Source organism: Echeneis naucrates, chromosome 3 (assembly GCF_900963305.1).
Source record: "Echeneis naucrates chromosome 3, fEcheNa1.1, whole genome shotgun sequence".
Classification (NCBI taxonomy): domain Eukaryota; kingdom Metazoa; phylum Chordata; class Actinopteri; order Carangiformes; family Echeneidae; genus Echeneis; species Echeneis naucrates.
Genome location: NC_042513.1, coordinates 5321434 through 5343534, shown reverse-complemented (window position 1 = coordinate 5343534; position 22101 = coordinate 5321434). Strand labels below are relative to the sequence as shown.

Sequence of the window (22101 nt, the reverse complement as noted above, 5' to 3'; positions counted from 1 at the left end):
ACAACAAACAGGTCATGATCTGAACTGGAGGGGTCATTTGCCCCCCCCAAAATACAAAATCTCTGTAGTAATGTTGTTTATTCTACTCAGAGGACATTAATTAAAGGCTGATTAAGATTGATCCCACTTGTAATTTAACTCAATTTTTTTGTTTTTACATAAATTTTTTGTTTCTTTGTTTGTTTCTTTGTTCTTGTGGTTCTTTTGTGTTTTTTGTTTACTTGTTTGTTTGTTTGGTTGGGTTTTTTTTTGTTCCTATGATAAGATTTTTTTTTTTTTCCTTGCATATCACCACATTTTTCCCCAAAGTTCACATTTTGAGTCTCTTTCATTTTCCATGTCCTCCCTCTTCTCCGCCCAGACCTTTGTAAGTCTGCTTGCAGGCAGCTCTTCATGTCGGCAAAGAAAAAAGGCCAACCTCATTATGTAGAAGCAAGGTTCCTCACATGAAACACTTTAAAAAATGCTAATCTCTCATCTAGCAGTGATCTCACAGCTCCTATGAGACTAACACAGTCTCTTATCTGGTGAACAAAGGCCTAAACAGACTGCCCGGTTATCACATCTGATGTGCTTCACCTACTGTTGTGACACGACTGGGCTGAGCTTGAACCTGGAAGATGTCCCATGTCTTTTATTGCGTGTTTTGTTTTTTTGTTGCTTTTTTTTGTTTTTGTTTTTGCTGTTTTTAACAGAAATGCGACTTTGGAATTAAATCAAATCTAAAACTCCTCTCAGTAGTGCATCCAAGTGTGCTGTTCTAAGTAGGTCATCTGTGAGTTAGCGGTTCATGGAAATAGTGGTCTGTCCTGTGAGAAAGGAACATGATAAGTTTGCCCATTTTCTGATGTTATTGCAACTTTCTGATTGCCTTTGCTTTCACAATTCTATTGAACCATTTCTGAGGGTCAGTTAGAGGATGAGGACCAGCTTACATCGCTCATCCAGTCTCCTTATCTTTGAGCTGAGGTCTTTCAAGCACTTAACTGTAATCACAACCAACCAGTAGCAACTTCCCTCAGGGGTCGTGTGGGCCAAGTTGTTTTGTGTCCTTCCATAACTAATACCAGCTCTCCGTCATCATCTCTGTCCATCTCTCTCATCTCTCTGTCTCTGCAGTTAACCCGTAACCTCTTTCTGCCCGTCTGCTGGCTTGCTCTGGGCTGTTTTCATTGAGACCAGCAGACTGAGAACGATGGAACTGGATGATCCCGCCAAGAATATATGTGATAAGACAAGTCACTGTCAGACAGTGAACGACAGAGAGAAAGAGTGGGAAACCTTTGCTCTCAGCTTTCTAGAGAAATATGCTACAAGATTAAAAATAGAAACTACCATAGAGGTTTGAGATTCTCTTGGTTTATTAATGAAATCAAATACATCTCAGAGCACAAACATCTACAAAGACCAGATCTGACAAAAGAGAAATGATAGCATTAAAGCAAAACCAGTGTGCACTTTGTATTAGGTCTTATCTATATTTGTTCAGACAACCTTTCTAAATATGGAAATTAAACAAGCAGACCAAGTGACACTGTCCTAAAGTAAAAGTTTTCATATATTCAGACAATTATAATTTAAGCTTTCTAAAAAGCCACAAGGTGTGGGCACAACATTTATGTTGTTGTTGCATCAACATGTTATGTGGCACACATTTGCCTTGTCATTTAATCACCAGACACAGAGCATTACCATTTATTCTGAGTAAGTCTTGTGTTTGATAAACTTATAATATTGTGTACAGTGTAAACCAAAACACAATGAATCTATGTTTCTTTGATGTGACATACAGGGATTTTTGAAACAGAAATATCGGTGCAGCTGTGTGTTTGAGGATTGAATCAGATTGTCATGTCAGGAATCACTATTACTTTCAAAGCAGCCCAACTGTCTCCATCGTTTCATGAATGAAGAGATGATTGACTTAATTCATGTTGAATATGAAGTTTGTAAATCAGCAGTGATATGCAGGTAGTTACTCTTGTACTCAGAACTGCCCATCAAAGCTTCAAAAATATTATTTTATTTTATTTTTACCACGTCACTCATTTAAAAGATAAAACACTTACCCAGCCTGTTTTAGTTGACTACAGCTGAATTCATGTGCGCTATGATAAGGGTGATGCAGTAAAATCTCCCCTGAACAAACTGACAGAGTCAGTTATCACTAACGCTTTGTTTGGGACATTGCAGGTGTCTTGTATTTAATATATCTTGGGGATCAAATCCCTTAAAACACAGTTACCATTACAGTTAGCTGTTATCAAAGAAGATATTCTCTTTCAATGCAAAGACAAGCCTGTGTTTTTTTCTTTGTTTTATCTTTCCACCTCCAATCTCATCCCATGTTTTGTTTTGTGAGTTACCTTGGATCACTGTTGTAGGCCAGTCAAAGCCATGTATGTCCAGGCACACAGGGTGGAGTCACCCACCTGCAGATGACCATAATAGAAGCTTTAAAGCTGTTTACGTTATTGCCACCTCAGAAAGCTGTTGTTGCATGGCAAAGCTGCATCCTAATGAGCTGAGAGATTCACCACGCACAGAGATGCAACAGAGTAATAAATATGAATAAGCCCAGAAGAGCTCACTGGCCCTGGACAGCCTCCACTCTGGATGTTGAGTTTGTAAAGGCAATGAAATGTACAACAGTATCAGAAATGGGGCATGGCAGTGGCTGCTTCCATTCAATGCAAGCCACGATTGTGTTGCGCTCAAAAGCACATTCAAATTAAGTTGGTATCAGTAAATATATTCATTACACCATAAAGCTACATATCTGACTCTACATAATCCTGTTTTTCCTTTACAAAGAAGAATCGTGTACTAAAGCACATAATTTTGGCTCTTGTCCTAGTCTGTTATAATGAGCACTGTCAGTGTGGTGCACTCACGTGTACAGAAAATATTCCCCCTCTCCCACCCCTTACCATCTTCTTTTTTCCATGTTACTTTGTAAAATATTCTTGGCTTTTTTTCAGGTGCTTCTTTGCAACATGATACTGTTTATACAGAAATGTCTGGTGAAGGTCATTGTGGCCTTTTAAAGCTGCAACAATCCATATCTTTAGTTAAAAAGTAAAAAAGGCACACGTGTTTTAGCGTTTTGAAGGTCATTGTTTTGGTTGTACAAGCAAAAAATGAACTGTCTCTCATTTGTGTAGTTTCAGCTGCACATCCTGGTAACACTAGTAGTGCATAGTTAGTAGGAAGCTGTGAAACATTTAGCCTTGAAAGAGCCTGATATTATTAAGAGCCAAGGAAAGTAAATGGTGCACTTGTCACTTAACTGGTAATTCTTTCACATCTAACTTTTTTGAGAAAGTGTTTTCCTGAATAGTATCAAAAATGATATAGTATTGTTGGAGGACATTGATATTTCTACTCAGAATCTGGCCAGGAAACTTTTTTCCAGATGGTCATGGTGGAGGTGAGGTTAAATAAACTGAGGCTACTGCTCAGCAGCACATAACGTGATGTGGGCAGTTATTCAAACAATGGGTAGGTACATTGTGTGGCCTCAGTGGGAATCAAAGGCTGAATCTTGCCAACGGCAGTGACGATGTTGTACTGCCCTTGCTGAGTTGCGCAACAGCGGACTCTACAGAATTAATCAAGCAGGAGGTTGTGCCCATCCTCTATCAGCCGCCCATATCCGACTTTTTAAATCATAAGCCTTTGCCAACAGTCACCTGTGAGTCAAGCCTCCTAATGACTTCCCAGGCTGGCCACTGGTACCCGTGGCAGCGTCTGGAGCCGGCAATACCCCACGAGGAGAGATGATTGGAGAGAAAAAGCGATATAGGTCAGCACAAAACAAGGCATCTTTCTGAAAAACCTGTCAGATCTAAGTCTGGAGCTCATTCACCATTTCCCTTGTTGCTGCTTCAGGCTGCAAGCAGGAAGCTTACTTAATAGAGCTCATGAAATGAGAGGGAGGGGGTTGTCACAGCAAAAGTGACAGTGAGTAGTGGAACGGTGGTAGTGGAAGGAATTTATCAAATTTTATTCACTTTTATCTCGAATATTGAAAAAGTATTTGACATTACTGCGTGTTACTTTGTCTCCCTCTTTATGCGTGGAGCATGACTTCCAAAATCATCAGGCCTCCGTGGATAAATCTTAACAGGGCAGCAGAAATATATTCACAAAGCATCAAGCCAGTCGAATAGTGCAGATGGCTCCATTAGTTGTATTAGCCTGCGTGTTGACGGGGTGAGGGGCGGCTGAGTGATTTGTCCATGCTGTTTGGGAGTGCTGAGTGGGCTGACATTGGAGCCTGGGCCTCATCCATCATGGGACATGGGACCTATATTGTGTTTCATGGTCTCCTAGGGCTTGTGTATGATCAGCATGACCCAGATACAATATTCTGTTTATGAGGACACACCTCCTACTCAGCTCGTACTGGTAACCATCATCCCTCATGTTCTCACCTGTCGATCCACTTTCCCTCCCTCACCTTTTCCTTCCCATTCCCCTTCCCATTCCCTCATCAATTTCCTCTCTACCCTCCATAGCCTTCATTTTCTCTCTCAATAAAGACGTTGTCTCCTCATCTCTCATTCCTTCTCCACCTCTGCTTTCTCTGCTGCGCTTTATTTAATTGGATCTATTAAAGCCTTTTTCTATCTTTGCCCGTTGTTAAATCAGTTGGTTTCCTTTCCTTCCTCTTCTCCCATGTCACTATCTTATTATTCTTCCCTTTCCTCTGGGTGTTGACTGGCATGTGACAGGATGATGTCACAGAGCCCCTCTCTTAGTCTGGTTGTCAGCACATCCAGACTCTGATAAATCTGAACATCAGAAAAAGGAAAGAAAGTCCCCTGTGGGTGATTTTCATGCACTGATAAACAATATATTTGCTCACACGTCCACACTAACCCTGACCCTTAATGTGACACCCCTCTATTTTCTTTAATACACTTTCAGGTGTGTTGTTTTTGTTTCACCTACATCCCCCACTATTCAGAAAGTGTTCTGGCACCTTAACTGGTTTCACATTTTGCTATATTGCAGCTAAAAAGAATGTACATACCTCAATCTACACTCAACACTCCCATGAAAACAGTTGGAAACTGGAATTCAGAAACTTGTAGGACAAAACCTGACATAAAGAATCTGAACCATCACACAGGATCTCTGGAGCTCAGCCACAGTACCCTTAATGTTCTTGTTCACATCTTTACTAAGAACCTTTTCCCCAGAATGCTCAGTTTGGTCATGCGTCCTAGTCCCAGAAAGAGTCCTGGTTGTTATAAATGTCTTCTGTTTAAGAATTATGGAGGCTGTTGTGCTCTTGGGAACTGTCTGTGCAGCAGATTTTTTTTTTTGTAGCCTTCCCCAGATCTGTCCTGATAGAGTCCAGTCTCTGTGTTCTGTAGGTAGTTTCTTTCACTTCATACCTTCATGTTTGCTCTGATCTATGTTGTCATCTGACTCCTTGTACAGACAGGTGTGTCTTTCCAAAGCATGTTCACTGACCTGATTTTTCCACAAGTAGACTACAGTAGACTACAGTCAAGATGTAAAAAATTGATTGTCAAAAGAAAAGTGAGGCACCTGAGCTAAATTACAAATGTTTCAGTAAAGAGATGGAATACTGAAGTCAATGTGACATTTCAGTTTTTACTTTTAAATCCTAAAATTCTGTTGGATTTTGTGGCTATATTGAATTGAGTATAGATTAGATTGTTTTTTTTTTGTTTTTTTTTATTACTATCTCAGGCCCAAGTCTTCAATAGAACAATGTGTAAAAGAATTAGCACGGTCTGAATAATGTCCAGATGCACCATACATGACAAGGCAGTCTTATTATATCTTATCTTATGTCCACATGACAACAGCCATGAAGATAAATCTGCACTTGTATCACTTTATAAATTATCTCATATCTGAAGGCAGGTTAGCAGAATAGGTTTTACAGGAAAAATTACCAGCTGATGGAAGGTAGAATACAAACTATAAAAGCTTTTTTAGATCAAATCAGTTCGCTGATTGACTTTTAATTAGAACTGCACCTATTTTCAAGCTGTTTAGTCGAGGCATACACAGTCATACACAGTGGACTTCTCAACTGTGTCACAAAATAAATCCAACTCAAAACTCATTTTCAGGTTAATTTTGGCAAGAAACATTATTTTCAGGGCAGAACGGCGGCATAGTAGTTAGCGCTATTGCCCCACAATAAGAAGGTGGTTCCTGGACCCTGGGCCTTCTGTGCGGAGTTCGCATGTTCTCCCTGTACCTGCGTGGGTTTCCTCCCACCGGCCAAAGACATGCATGCTTTAAATCGTCCGTAGGTCTCACACTCTGAGTGTGAGCGTGAGTTGTTTGTCCCTGCCTGTCTCTGTGTGTTGGCCCTGCGATGGACTAGCCACCTGTTCAGGTTACACCCCACCCATGCCCAGTGTGAGTTGGGATTGGCTCCAGAACCCCCACAACCCAGAAAGGGATAAGAATTGAAATTGAATTGAATGAATGAACATTACTTTCACTCAAAATGCTTCGTTTTCTGAGTGGAAGGAGGAAGTGTTATGTCCTGTGTAAGGACCACTAAAGAGGTAATTAAATAAATGGATCATTTGGGACAGAGCTGCTGAAATCAGCATTTGATACAGGTTCTATTTTGTTCTCATTCCCTTGGTGCTGTTTATTTTTAGAAAAGACAAACTCTCACATATGATGCAAAAAGTGATGCAAAAACAGACAGAAGCTACACCTTGGCTCTCAACCGAACTCTCATTGTTTTCCATGTCACAGCTGTGCAGCGTCACCACGAACACGGTCACAAAAAGAGCAGATTGACTTCTCTTATTTTTAGCAAAACACACTCCTTTAAATGTTTGTGTGTTGTTTCCATGAAGTACTAAACTGGCACTGAAACAGAAAGTACACATGTGATAGGAGATGAAAATATGTCTGCATGTCTGGGATATAATGACCCGCTTAGTCAGATCACACAAAAGATGGTTCACAGCTCAGTCTCAGATCGAGGCCATGAGGTCAAAAGTCAGTGTTTTCAGTTTCAATGCACCAGATCGATCGATCCTTCTCCAGGCCATTGCCCACAGGGAGGTAGTGTGTGTGTGCATTCATTTGTTTTGATTTTGAGACTGGCTACTTCTTCATTAGCATTTCCCTGCACCAAAAAAGCAGTGTGCAGAGTGAGGGCAGAGTTTGTGTCAGTATAATGATTCGGACAGGGAGGGAAACTGACTCCCTAGTTACTCATCTCGGTCCATCTTTGTCTGGGATTCTTTATCCTTTTTTTCTGGCATTTATGAATAATCCACTTACACCATGCGCTCACACACATGCAGAGATATGTGCAGTGGTGTTTTTGCAGGGTCACGCGGGTTGCCGAAGTGTAGATTGAGGGGAAGTCAATCAGTGTTTCAAAGGCTTTCTAAATGTTTGCTCCCTTTGCCCAAGGCAGGATTTTACTGCTCTATTTGAAAGGCTCATGTTACTATGGTTACTGCAACCCTGTGTAAAATACATGATAGTAGTAAGTACAATCTTAAGTGGGAGCACACATTTCTGTCGTCATGGTTACAACAGCCTCTAAAGGATGAATTATGTAAGTGGTGTTGTGTTTGGGATGAGATAGTCACTAGCAGGCAGAAAGGGGAAACTCACAACTACAGATATTTCCCTTCTGTTTGGATGAATTCCACTGTGATACATTTTCATTTATTAATTTTTTACAATAATGGCCAAAAAATGTGTAATTCAGATATTTTTAAGAACAGCTGCTCCCGCCCCTTATCTCAGTTCTTCTGCAGCTTGTACCATGACTGTCTTGATATTTCTGGACAAAAAGCTGATATACGTCATCAGGTCTGCTTTGATATTGTGAAGTATCAGTGAGTGTGACTGCAGGTGTGTGTATATGTAAAGGTGAATAAATATGTATATTTATGGTGAGGGCACTCCCCACTAGGTGTCCCTTAATTCTTTTTGTAAGGGAGTTGGCAACACTAATTGTAACGTAGTAATAATACTTCCTTACAATACTTGAATAGTTTTTGGGAGTATCTGTACTTCCCTTGACCTGTTTTTATGCTTTTACTTCACTGCATCTCCCAGAACCACCATTGTTACTCGTTACTACAAAACAAAGAAGAAAAAAAGCCGTGAGTGTTGAATCTGGCCGCTCTGCTTGTACACCGGGGAAATATCTTTTGTCCAACGTATTATAAGAGCCAACAGTGATTAAAAACACCAACTTGCAGGTGCTTGGCTTGACAGGTTGGCTAGTGAGCCTGCACGTGCTTGTGACATCACTGGTTAATAAGTGATAACATGGAGGAAAATTGTCCGTAGGTCTGAGTTTGAGTGTGTGTGGTTGTTGGTCTCTGTCTGTCTCTGTGTGTTGACCCTGTGATGGACTGGTGACCTGTCCAAGGTGTACCCCCCGCCATCTTTTATTTTCAGCATCAGTTTTTTTGGATACTATAATCTCTAAACGTATATCTGGCAATTTAACACCAAGTTGCATGTCTTTGTGTTTCAGATTGCTTGTAGATTTACAGTGGGTACTTTAACGAACCTTTCTTCTGCTTTCTTTTTCCTTTTTACTGGCAAAAGTGAGCCTCGGGTTTTAAGATGAATTTAATTTAACCAAAAAACCCAGTCTGACTTTTTGGTTGGTTCTGTGTTTCATTATATTTGAGTAGACAGGACAGTGGCAATCTGAACAGTCAGAAAAAAACATTCATTATATATGTAGGCCTACAGTGGCTTTAAAAATGTTTATAGGGACTGCGTTAAGGTATTGCATGTATTCAGCATGGCACAAAATGATTTATATCCATATTCACAGTAGCATGGTAGAATGAAATACACATCTCCATTGTAAATTTTGGAGGAAATGTTCAGGGATGTAAAGCTGATTCTAGGTTCGTGTGGTCTTCGTCTTGGGGTGGGTGGTGCTTTAATAGGGTTCACTGGGCTGTCATTGCACCAATGCCTCTGACAAGTAAGCTGTTATAGTCTCTTTGGGTTGAGACCCCGCTGACAGGCATATATTATGTACTCCATAGGGAAAGTGGGCAAGGGCTCTTCAGAGTCATCCATGTTGCTCTGCTTCAACTTAACTGTTGTGGAGTAGTAGAGGCGTAGTTGTTCAGCAACCCTCATCTTAAGAGAAAGTTTTCAATTTCAGCTGGTTGTCTGTCATGCCACAAAATCTACTTGGAAGATAAACAACCAGTCAGCCAAAACCACTGTGAGAAGGATGATGTGTTGGCGCATGGTACATCAACAAATAGCATCACAGATGTACAGAGAGAGGATGATGATTACCTTGACTTCTTTCAAACCAACCTCAACGCGTTGAAAGAATACCATATATTTGAAACTTGATGACTGAACACTCTAGAAAATTAAATGATTCTGTACAAACAAGCTCTTGAAAGACCAGACACAGTATATGCAGTTCCTTCAGCAACCTCCTTAAAAACTGGGGGTCTGTGGCCCTACCTACCAAAAAAAAAAACCAAAAAACTACAAAACATCACAATGATTCACAGGAATTCACAATAATAACTGAATTTAGTTATCAGTGCTTTTCTCTTTTTGGCTGCGTGGAAGAAAGGAAAATTATCTAAATTGTTTTTGTGTGCTTTGTATAATGATCCACTACTCTACAAAGGTTACACAGCAGCTAAACCACTGTAGAGAAAACTGTAAATGGTCCTTGAACAGAAAACACCTCAGTTTCAGTTTGAAACAGAAACAATCACATTTTGAATTCAGTCTGTTCTGCGCTGTTGACTCCTATGACCTGCAGATCACAGGAAATAGAAGCAGGGTGACGAATCAATTCTTTTCTCTTCGGTGCCATGTCCTTCCTGTATTTTGCCTCTTTGGTCGACAACCCTTGTCCATTTCTCACCAGTCATTCTCCAGCCTCCTCCGGCTACTTGCACATGTAACAGTCAGTTTGCTTCCTATCTTGGCTTTAGAGCACCTGACTCTTATCCCAAACCAAATCTGGCTCATTTTTGTTAACATGCTTTTATCTCCATTCCCTTCTCTCCTCAATTTCTCTTTCAGTTAATACTAGCGTGTGTTATTGTGTGCGTCCAGTAACATCTCACATTCAGTAACCTCATTGTTTGTTGTTTTAATCCTCTGTCTTAACAAAGACAAATCCTCACCTTCACTTTCTCCCAACCTCTGTCTGCAGACGAGTTTTCAAATTATCTTTCCTTCTCACATCATCTTTCTCACAATACCGTCATCTAATGCCACCTCTGATTTTACGTTTGTGTTCTACTGCTCACCTGATCACTTGAACACTATTTCTGTCTCTGTCTCTCACTCTCTGTCTAAATGGCTCATCTTATTTGTCACTATGCCTAGACTGATATTAGACCTTTTTCTTTTCCATGTTACATGATGTAAATCAGGAGCATTTTCTGCCATGTTCTATTTTTAATTGCATCTTTTGGCTTATCACAGAAACAAGGTACAGCTTGACAAATCTGAATACAGAAAGTGTAATTATGAAAGTAATTAAGAAAGTTTAAAATAAACACAAAAAAACTCCCAGATTTGCTGACTACTTGTTCTTTCAGCTGCCTTCCTCTGTCACATAACCTTCACCATACAGGCTGTAAGTCTCACATGTCTCACATGATCACATGATCAACCTCCATCTCTGGGCGGTCTTCCACAGCACATTGGAGCCATGCTGCTCCCTTTTAGCCACAGAGATATTAGAGAGGTCTGAGACTAATAGTTGTCCATAAAGTGTGGCTGGCAATCAGTGCTCCACTCAATCACTCATCTTCATCCGCTTTTATCTGTATCGTTGGGCTGCTGGAACCAATCCCAGCTCACATTGGGCGAGGGGCGGGGTACATCCTGGACAGGTTGCCAGTCCATCGCAGGGCCAACACACAAGGACAAATAACCACTCGCACTCACATTCACACCTACGGTCAATTTTAATGTCGCCAGTTAACCTACACACGCATGTCTTTGGATGGTGGGGTAAACCCATGCAGACACAGGGAGAACATGCAAACTCCGCACAGAAAGGACCCAGGAACCGAACCCACAACCTTCTTTTTGTGGGGCGACAGCGCTAGCCACTACGCCGCCGTGCTGCCCATCAGTGCGCCAGTTTGTCTCAAAAGTAATGCATGGGGCTGAGGTCAGAGTCTTCAATGCCAAATTTGGAAAAACATCTAATGAACTCCCTGTTCACCTCAGTATTATCATTTTGAAACTGGAAACAACCCTCTCCAAATTATTGCAAATATACATATATATTAGTGTACACTGCAGTATGAACATTTCCCATCATTTGAACTGAAAGGCTTGGTCCAAACCATGAAAAAGAGCCCCAGGCTAAAAGTGCAAAAAAGTCGATGGGCAGATCCCTGTGTGTGTGTGTGTGTGTGTGTGTGTGTGTATACACCAGAACCGAGTATGGCCATGTTTATTAATATGTGTTTGCTTGCCTCCACTTTAACAGGACTCCCGGTAACAAACCAGGCAGTAGTCCCAGAGGTCAGACCCCAGATGAGACCGGACGCCGCCAGGGGCCAAGCCATGATGCCAACTCATCTGTTTCTGACTTGGCCAACTCAGTCACCAGTGACATGCTCATGGTAATACAAAAAATAACAAAACCCATGAGACACATTTTATTGGTAGACCATTGACTCTGTTGTGTTTTGCTTCGCTGAACTCATCTGTATTAAGATTAGGAAAACTCCAGTCAGCAAAGTTAAAAAATTACAATAAATGAGAAAGCCAAGAGACTTGCAATTTGCTTCCAAATGGTCTCTCCTGATGTAAGTTAAATGTTACAAGCAGGATTTGAGAGAGGGAAGAGGAAAGCGAGCCAAGGCATGGAGGAAATAATGTAACAATTTCAACACATGACTTCAGCTTCTTGGTAATGTACCACTATTCTAAACACCATCACCATCAATTAAATTTATCAGGAAATATAGCCCCCCTAGTTGGATATATCCAACTTATTAAACTATGTGCATGGAGTGGTACTGGCACCTTGAGGTATTTTTCTGCTGATATACTTATGCCACCGCAACCTCCTCTTTATAAGCAAATGTGGGTTTGTCTAATGTAACAGTTTAAAGATTCATAGCATTAGCTTAAAGATGCAGAGCCATCTCCTTCTAACGTCATGAACTGCAGCTGCGCAAACTTTAAAAGTTCCACTGAAGTTTGTTTTTCAGAATTGATGTTCCAGGTCCAAAGTCACAAAAATGAGACCAACAAAGCAGAGTTAAGCGTCTAAAAAACTTTGTCTGAGGTGCTAACCTTTATTTGCTTAACACCTACAGTACAGGCTGTAACACACTGTGTTGGTTGTAGAGAAAACTGGGAGGAAAGGCAGCCTCCACACTTCTGTTCAAAGTCCTATGAGAAGTGTTACCTCCTACCAAGTCTTTCATCAATCAAAAAGTGCTGTCTTCATCCCACTTCAGCTCACCCATCTGCAGAGCAACAGTTAGTTTCCATACAGTATCTCAGCTAACAGAAACATATTGTGATCATCACCCCGAGGAGAGACACTGGTAGGGGAGGGGACATGGCCTTGTTCAGTAAGGTTCAGTAATTAGCTGCAAAAGAACACACACTTCTGTGGGTGCTACAAGAGTATGGCAGAGATGGGTATGAGCAGTGTGTAATTATGTGGGTCTCATGGCGTGTCTGAGGAATTCACAGTAGTGGTGCTTAATGATAATACTCATTCTGGGCAGTTTTGCCAAAGGCGGCTATATATTACACAACCCATCTTTTCATGCTGAAAATACCCATCCAGCACTTTTGAGCCACTTGCGCTCTTACAGGGAAAGGGATGGCAGCATATGCAGACTTTGCGCCACAGAAAACGGTTGCTGTGAAATGGCACTGAACATCACATCCAACCCCGTCAGGTTCCTCAGGTGATAAGGGTTGGAGGGAGGTTGGGTGTGGGCCCTGTCAGTCTCACATGGCCCTTATCAGGCTGTACCCTGACACTGCTTTCATTTCATGTGAGGTTCACAGAGCCATGGCTAGTGTGGTGTGAATGTGTCTCTGCCTCTGTGTCATCACACATCCACACACGTGCCCAGGTTTCTATGTGCTTCACTTGTGGAAGGATAAGGCTGGCAGTTTTGTTGCTCTCAGCACTGAGATCTTTCCATCTTACAGAGGAAGCACATCTTAAAATTGGTCAAAGATATTCAGGAGCAGTTTGGACATATTTTCAAACAATATGCATGAAGAGGAATAAGTGGTTGTCACAACATGATTATCAGCTCAAATTTTATTACTCTCAGTTCTTTTATATTCTGGGGTGCATGGTGATTTGAGCTTTATACAATCTGAAGAATTTTTAAATCAACTCTGGTTTTAATATGGTGCCATTGAAAGAACAGCTGGGGCTGTGCTCAAACTTGTTAGCTCTAATGAGGATGCTGTCACGTTTTGAATTGAACTGAAATTGCTGCACAGCTGATCTTTGGAGGGCCATCAATAGGCTGCTATAGTAGTCCAACCTACATGTTTTGGATGCATATTTTAATTTTATGTAAATAAGTACATTTTACACACACACTTTTGCAAATGTGTGGATGTCATTTTATTCCTTAAACAGCAAATATAGAAAAATCATCAGATTTAGCCATCACAATTGCTACAAGTACCTGGCCATATTTTGTACTCCAAGAGAGTTTGCATCTTCTGAACACAGAGTTATCTGGGTTTTCAGAAAAAGAAATTAGAGTAGAGAATTTAGGAATTAAATGAAAAGAGAGAGCTCTGGGAAAAAGAGAGGGTGGCCAAATGTAGAAACTAGAGGAAAAGCAATTTTGGCCAGCTGTTGGATGGAAGACTGCATTAAGAGCGATCATATTCAGCATGGAGAATGATGTTCACAGCACCACCAGAAATGTGTGGGAGAATATGCAATTGGATATTGCAATTCTGAAACTGCTCTATGACTGATGGCCTCAGCTCTTTCCCCCATCAGAAAGCACGTTTTAAATGGATTTTCTTTCCTTACTTCCACGTCGTGGGCCCGTCAGTCAGAGGGTCTGTCTGCCAACAGATAATCTCATCTCCACACAGCCATGGACACTGTGGGGCCTTGTTGCACAGCTGCCAGCAACAATGAGACTTAACATTATGCTAATGTTCCAGTAAGAGCTATTTTGGATGTTGAAGTGCAGTTAGTGAGTTAGTGCCCCCTGTGGATTGGAGCCCACGTTTGCCATTTATTGTGATGCTGTATGTTAGCTACCCTGCCATACATATGGCAATGTGTCACTCTGGTCAGGTTAACAGAAGTGCACATGCTTATAAACTTTGTTGACGGTTAAATGGGTACGCCTAATGTGTTTATGACATCAGTCCAGTAAAGGAGCCTTCCATTAAAGAGCTAGGCTTCAGTTGTTGTCGAGATGTTTTTAGATGTGTTGATTGACCTCATGGTGGAATCTCCAGTGTCTTTGATATCCCCCTTTTATGTTTTGATGCTGCACTAAATTTGTTGCTACAATTGCCCAAACTAACCATGAGTCCAAGGGACTGTATCCAAAGTGTCTTCCTTCTTCACCTTGTCTAAGAGTCCTCGGTCATTTACTCAACAGAGAGATTTCTTGCAGTCACATTTAGACATTTGGCTTTTTTATAGATTGATGGTTTATGATACATCAGTGATTTATTGTAATGACCCATGTGGTTCTCCTGGTTTTAGTTCACCTTACTATTCTGTCTCTGTCTGTGAGGTAGTTTAATGGTGAATCTCAAATATGTGTGGTGTCCAGTGTGTTGCAGGATGTGTAAAGTGCACCTCTCTCTCTCTGCTCCTCTCTGCAGACGCACCACCAGTTTGGGTCTCGGTTATATTTCCTCAAATCCTTATGTTCCCTTACAACACCTGACAATACACGCTCACACTTATGCACACCACACTGCTGATTTTCCCACCTCGTGCTGTGAAAATATAGTTTGGGATCCTGATTTGGTTTATTTATTAACCATGCTGTGAGTTACTTTTGTTAAGACAGCATGAGTCATAACATACATAATGCATTGCATCATAGGGCATTTTTTTCCGTGTGCAAATGAAAGTCAGATAGTGAATTTAATGCAATATGTTGATAAACAGGAGGTGACTTCAGGCACCACCTGGGACTGTGCAGCATAATTTGAAATGATTATATCAGCAACTTTGTGGTCATGTCTTAGGTTCTACTTTATCATGTTGAAAGTTTTAAGTAATTTGTACATTGAATGCAATCTTAAGAACAAACTAGTTTCATGTGAAGTATTATTTGAACTCTGCTCTAAAATGAATGGGACTGTTTACTCTAAGGATGAATTATTTTCCCTCTCACTGGACTAAGCTTCTTAAAAGACGTGGTACCCAACGAGGAGCAAATTAACCTCCTCGGATTTATCTAAATGTTACATAACTAATTCAGAGAAATAACATTTGTCTCTACTTTCTTCCGTGTCTCTTAGCTGTCTCCAGGTTCAGAGGAAGATGACCATGAGGGTCCAATCTGTGAAAAGCTTGGTCGCATTCAGTTCAGTGTTGGGTACAGTTTTCAGGATTCCACCCTCACTGTCAAAATTCTTAAGGGCCAGGATTTGCCTGCTAAGGACTTTTCTGGCACCTCTGATCCATTTGTGAAACTATACCTGCTGCCTGACAAGAAGCACAAACTGGAGACTAAAGTGAAGAGGAAGAATCTGAACCCCCACTGGAACGAGACCTTCTTGTTTGAAGGTTTGGTTGACGCTTACTCAATACCTGATACACATGCAGGCATACTTAAACAGTTTTTTTTATCTGCGTTATTGTGAGGTTTGAGGACTCCTGTTGATTTCTTTCTCAGGGTTTCCCTACGAGAAGGTTGTCCAGAGGACTCTATATCTGCAAGTTCTCGACTATGACCGCTTCAGCAGGAATGACCCCATAGGAGAGGTGTCCATCCCCCTCAACAAACTGGACCTGGCCAACATGCAGACTTTCTGGAAGGAGCTGAAACCATGTAGCGATGGCAGTGTGAGTGAAAAGCAAGGGGGGGAGGAAAGGGGGGAGAGACGATGGGACAGAATGTAACAGCATTCCTGACTGCCACGACACTCCCAGGGGGAAAATGGCAGCAAGCTGGTGGGAGAAGAGATAGGTGGGAATATGGAGCCCCTGACGGGTAGATACAGACAACAGACAGCCAGAGCAAAGAGCAGAAACACAAAGCAAGAGAAAGAAAGGGATGTGAAAAGGGGAGAAAAGCAAAAAATTCACTGTTGTTGTATATGATTTCTCTAGGGGAGTCGGGGGGATCTGTTGGTGTCTCTATGCTACAACCCCACAGCCAACACCATCACTGTAAGCATCATCAAAGCCCGCAACCTCAAAGCCATGGACATCGGAGGCACTTCTGGTATAGATGCTCCTTCATCTCACATGTCCTTTTACTATTGCCCTTCTACAACATCACTGTTTCAAAATAGAGATGAGAGACAGATTTGCCACTGGAAAGTGCCCTGAGATGAGAGAACACAAGCAAATATAGTATTACTTAGTAGAAAACAGTGACTGAGCATTGTAAACAGCACACAAACAGATGGATTTTCCTTTTCCACAGACCCGTATGTAAAAGTTTGGTTGATGCACAAGGACAAGCGTGTGGAAAAGAAGAAGACAGTGGTAATGAAGCGCTGTCTGAACCCTGTTTTCAATGAGTCCTTCCCCTTTGACGTGCCTGCCCACGTGCTTAGGGAGACCACCATAATTATCACCGTCATGGACAAGGACAGGCTCAGTCGCAATGATGTCATTGGAAAGGTAACTCCTTCCCCTTTATTCCTCTCAGCTCTTTCTGCTCCTGCTCTCTCATGCTCCTCCTTCTTCTCCCCCGTCTTCTGTTGTTGCTCTGTGTTTTTCTCTGACTGTGACAGATCATCAGCAGCTGATCACTCAGCCAGTATTTACTGCCCCCTGCTGGTAGATGCATACCTAGGCTGTAATTGAAAAGTCAAAAGCGATCCCATTTCCTAACGACTTTTCCTTGACCCCGATGGGAAACATCATGATGTCAAGGAAAGATGTGCAGGAGAACTCCCTGAGGACAGTTACCATGTGGAGAGTCTAACCACACTTTCCTAGCCACAAAAACAAACAAGGTTGAAATGTCTGAATAAGATGACTTGATTCATCAGTTTTTGGAAACTTCCCTGTCTCTCATGTATAACAGTGTGGTTGCTTTAGAAGCAAACATTAACGCATAGTGCACGATAGCCTCGGCTTCGCTTAACAGTTGGTCGGCATTAATCCATTTGAAGTGTACTTATATAACACTTTTTTCCTAGTTTCTGTTACTTTCTCTACGTTCATTTTATGCCATTACTGATAAAAAAATATATTTAACTCTGCTCTAAAGAGCCCTACATCCTTGTGCATGTTGACATATGTTTATTTTAATGCTTAGTGCTCACCTCTCTACAAGTGTAGAGATATAGCACATACCTGAGCACAAGCACAAGTCATGCTGTTATCTAAAATGCTGGAAAAACCCCAAATGCTGAAAAGACACTCAGGCCCCTGATCCTTCTGTAAAACTGTAACTGTAAAAATCCTCTTTGAGTTAATGTACTGCAGAGATTAGCTATTATATTCTCTGCCTTTCATAGACCTCTACTGGAACTGCAGGTACTCTGCTTGATACAATCCTAACCACATATATCATCTGCCTACACATTGTAGTTATAATGTGTGTTATAACCACATTCATAACTTAAAAGTGGTCATAGTTGAGACAGTGAATACTCGGACAGTGTTACATGTGACATATAGAGAGCTGGAGTTTTTTTCTACACGATTACTTTAACACTTAGTATTTGATCTTTATCAGTGTCAACTTTAGCCTTTCTCAGTATTTCAGCAAGTGTAATCTCTTCCTGTAACATCTCCTTGTCCGCCCAGGATTTGAGGTTAATTCTGATTAAAGTGTCAAGCTTACTTGTGAAAGCAGGGATAGACTCAAGACCCTCAGTTATTTTATTTATTTATTTATTAACCGTATGATGTGTGATATTACATTGGCACTTTGTTTCTCACAGATTTACCTTTCCTGGAAGAGTGGCCCTGCAGAGGTAAAGCACTGGAAAGACATGATGGGTCATCCTCGTACTACCGTGGCCCAGTGGCATGCTCTGAAGGCCTGAGGGACCCAACAACCAACCTGCCTACAGTGTTTGTCCACACAGAATTTAGCATCAGCTGATCAGCTCCTGCCCTCGACATGTATCCCTCACTCCCTGACTGCTGTCACGGGCTGCAGAAACTGTCATCTCTTTGTTCTCAGGCCTCTTTGATATCCCTTGCCCTCAGTCCTCCTGACATCATCCTAAACTTTCACACTTGTCAAGCTCTGATTCCCACTTGACCTTTTCTCATCACTTTGTCTGAACTTAAAAACATCTTTGATGTATTTTCCTCACTTCCTCCTCTTTCAATGAGGTTTTTTTTTTCCCAATCCATCCCTAAATCTTTTCTTCCCCTTGTCAGCCACTTTCTTAACATCAGGGCAATACCTCTTGTCACTCATCAGTATAAAATACCAACTGAAAAGTAACAAACTGATTTTCCAACCATTCACTTTGGCCAAAAGATGGGCTGCATTCAAAAATGCACCTGAGTGTGAATGGTGCTGATCTGTGCAACCAATTTACCAAACACATCTGGTGTTGCAGTGAGGAATCTTCCACTCTGCTCTTTGCTTCTTCGTTCGAGTCCCCTTCTGTCGCTGTCACTAATTTTCCATACTTTTGAAATGCCCAGAAAATCAGGAAACCGACACAGGCAGTGGAACAGTGATGGTCTTTATTAAGAATGGCATTGGACAGCAACTGTACGTTGTCACTCAATTCATGTTTGATCTTTTTCACGTTTCACTCTCTCTCTTGCACCACTGTAATAATTCTCCCCTGGCTGGAAACCTTTGTCGTCTGTGCGTGCTGTGGGTGATGTGGTGTAACCCCAAATGAAGTTCTTCAACAACAAGAAAAAAAGATAAATATATATGAACATGATCATTTACCACTGGCCCGTTAGGGCAAGTGTCAAAAAAACTTTTTTTTTTCCTATTTTCTTGGAAAAGAAATCCTGATGGACAGAAAAAAGAGTAAAATTATTAATGTTGTGTTTAGTTTTGTTTTTTTTTGGTTTTCAAAAGAACTTAAAAAATCAACCTGTTCTTCCAGACAGAAAATAAGCAAAAAGCCAGCTTCCATATGTGTGGAGGTGTGGGTTAATGGGTGTGTGCATGTGTGCATGTGTGTTTGTGTTTGTGCGTATGACTGAGGCAGTACTTTAGACTTGCACAGCTAAATTAAAAGTTGTTGTCGAAAATAGCAATGCCCTTGATAATGAAAGTAGGTTAAAAAAAAAAGAGGACTTATTTATGTGTTTAAGTTAGCTGATGACTTGGGGAGGTCACCAAGGTGATAAGAGTATACCTCAGTACAACACCCCAAAAACTATAGGTGTGTGTGTGTGTGTGTGTGTATAAATATTTGTATTTACACACACACACACACATATATATGAGGTTTAGCCAATGTCCCCCATGTCATTGCGATGTTTCATTTTGGTGCTCCCTGTATTTGAAATGGCTTTTGGAAATTACAGTGACAGTGTGTTTTTCAAATTTTTGTTTTGTTTTTTGTTTTTTTTACATTTAAGGGTAGGCAATAAAATACTAGTGTTAAGACAGTAAGATAAGGAATCATGTGGAGTTTAAATAGTTCACTCTCTGTCCCCTGTGAACCATTTCATGAAGAGTATGTCAGCATTTATCCGGCATTAAACCTGGAACAGTCACGACACAAATTTTTTTTATTATTATTTTCTTTTCATTGTTACAAAGAACTACAAGTCAAAGGACAATGTTAGACCTGATTTTATGTAGTTTTAAATTTAAATACAGGCCAGTCTTCCAGATGTTAGCTTCACTGCCTGAACGTGACCTCCCCTAAGTCCCAAATGGACATATGTTTAGAGGATGAAGGGAAATAACTCACAGTAATAATATTGTGGTGGTGATGGGGAGGTGGTCTTTCTACATTCCACTGTTCGTTTTTGTCTACTGAATGTGTGTATGCGTATGTTTGCGCTGTGGGTGAGTGTCAATATTTGAACTTTGGTTTGTGTGATTGTATTTACTGTGAGTCCCTTTTTGTGTATATCTGCAATGAATTCTATTTTGCCAGTTTAATACAGAACAACATTGTTTACCGTTTCTATTCTGTATGAAAAAATCCAGATGTACAAAGAAATGTGTTTTTTTAAAAGTTGCCACTTCTTTAAGAATCACTGCACTTGTTGACGACAATGCTGGAACAAACCTCTCTTCTTAGCAGGGTCATTCTCCTTGTGTGGTTCTTGTGTGGTTCAAACACTTGGTTTGCGCAGAGGAAAAATCTGTCATGCATGAGCTCTGCCTGAAGGTCAAACGAAAAATGTAATAATCCGGTTTTACACCACCCAAGTTCGAACCAGTTTTCTTTCTCCACTAGGCACCAGATTTTGAACTCAGACAGAAGCAGCTACTGACATTTTGTCCTCTCTGTCCTTCCAATCTGGTCCAACATTATTCGCCAAAGCCAAAAAAAGCATGAAGGGTGGCTCCCAAACATTACGGCTGACGTTCCCTGTAAACACCCCCGTTGTGCACACATGTTTTCTGGCACAAAGTCTCCTGTGTGTGCCTTATGAACTGAACCATGCCTAGCTCTTCACCATATGCGTTCCCCTTCCAAGTGTCAGTGAGGGCAGAGTAAAAAAGGTGTGATAGGAGATAATCATCACCTCTCTGCATCACTGTTAGCTAGGTCTCAGGTCAGAGCAGCGCATTGGCGAATCCCAAAATAACCAGAAACCCCATCATCCATCTGTCCTGATGGCCCTGTGTGTTAAACAAGGCCTTATTTTGCTGACAAAGCATTACATTCCAATGGCTTCATAAAAGTCACTTCAAGCAATGCAACTTGAATATTGGTAGATATCAGTCAGGGTCGGGTCTGTTTAAAAATCAAGAAATGGAGCTAAAATTGTCTTTCTCCACTTTCTCCAACACTTTCAGCTGCCAAATGCCACATGCTGAAAAATTTTAGTTGACAGGCTCACATTTCCGATTTGGGGCATTCTGCTTGAGAAAAAGAGAGGTTAACCAGCAACATTTTAATTTATATACTGTACAAATGATTGTGAAGTGTCCTGTATGAAGAGACCAAGTAAAAAAAAAAAAAAAAAAATCATTAGTATTTACTGGGGTTGTTGATATCTGTCTGTACTTGGTATCACTCAGCCCCCTCGCTCACTCTCTTTTCTCTTTGTAGTCACACATGTGGGGTGCACAATGTTAAATATCAGCTGTTTATTTTTTTGAAATCTGTACAGTGTATATAAAAATATAAATGTGTATATAAATCAAAGATACTTCTGGTCTGGTGTTGTATGTGTGTGTCTACATATGTAATTCTGGTCTGACATGTTCAGAAACTTGGTTTCAACAGTTGTTCACTCACTTTAACTACAAGTATATTACATTACTTACATTACATGTCCTGCATTTAAAACCCTACTTGTATATTGTATATTAAGTGTAATTACCCCGGATAAGTTGCTAGTCTGCCACAGGACAACGCATTTGGGCTCACATTCACACCTACGGGAAATTTAGAGTCACCAGTTAACCCCATGGTTCGTGTCTTTGGACTTTTTGCTCAAGGAATCAAAACCAAAACCTTCTTTCTCCACACTGCCTCACCATACCAGCACCTTAATATATTTAATAGTATCAAATGAAGAAAGTAGGCAGCATGCTACTATAGTCTGACGAGGTACATTAGATGAGTGACTTCCAGCAGAGGACATGTTCCTAATTAACAGCCCCATGATGAATCTGTGGTTATGTGATTTAATAGTTAGGATAGAAAAAAAGGTTTTTCAAAAAGTCTTTGTTTAACTTATTATTGCAGGAAAACATTTGAGGATTTGTGGAGAGAAACAACATCACCTAACGAGGTGTTATTAAAGGCCGCAAGCTAAAA

At 40.9% G+C, this 22101-nt stretch overlaps 1 protein-coding gene across 1 annotated transcript in view; it reads left to right on the top strand.

The window, feature by feature from the left end:
* The window catches only part of syt7b (synaptotagmin VIIb), a 37227-nt gene extending 19014 nt beyond the window's left edge, over window positions 1-18213 (top strand). Inside the window, exons 8-13 of the mRNA XM_029498481.1 lie at window positions 11492-11627; window positions 15502-15769; window positions 15879-16048; window positions 16316-16430; window positions 16635-16834; window positions 18109-18213. Of these exons, the coding sequence (XP_029354341.1) occupies window positions 11492-11627; window positions 15502-15769; window positions 15879-16048; window positions 16316-16430; window positions 16635-16834; window positions 18109-18213 (994 nt within the window). The remainder of the gene's footprint in view (window positions 1-11491; window positions 11628-15501; window positions 15770-15878; window positions 16049-16315; window positions 16431-16634; window positions 16835-18108) is intronic.
* Window positions 18214-22101: the final 3888 nt, after the last annotated feature.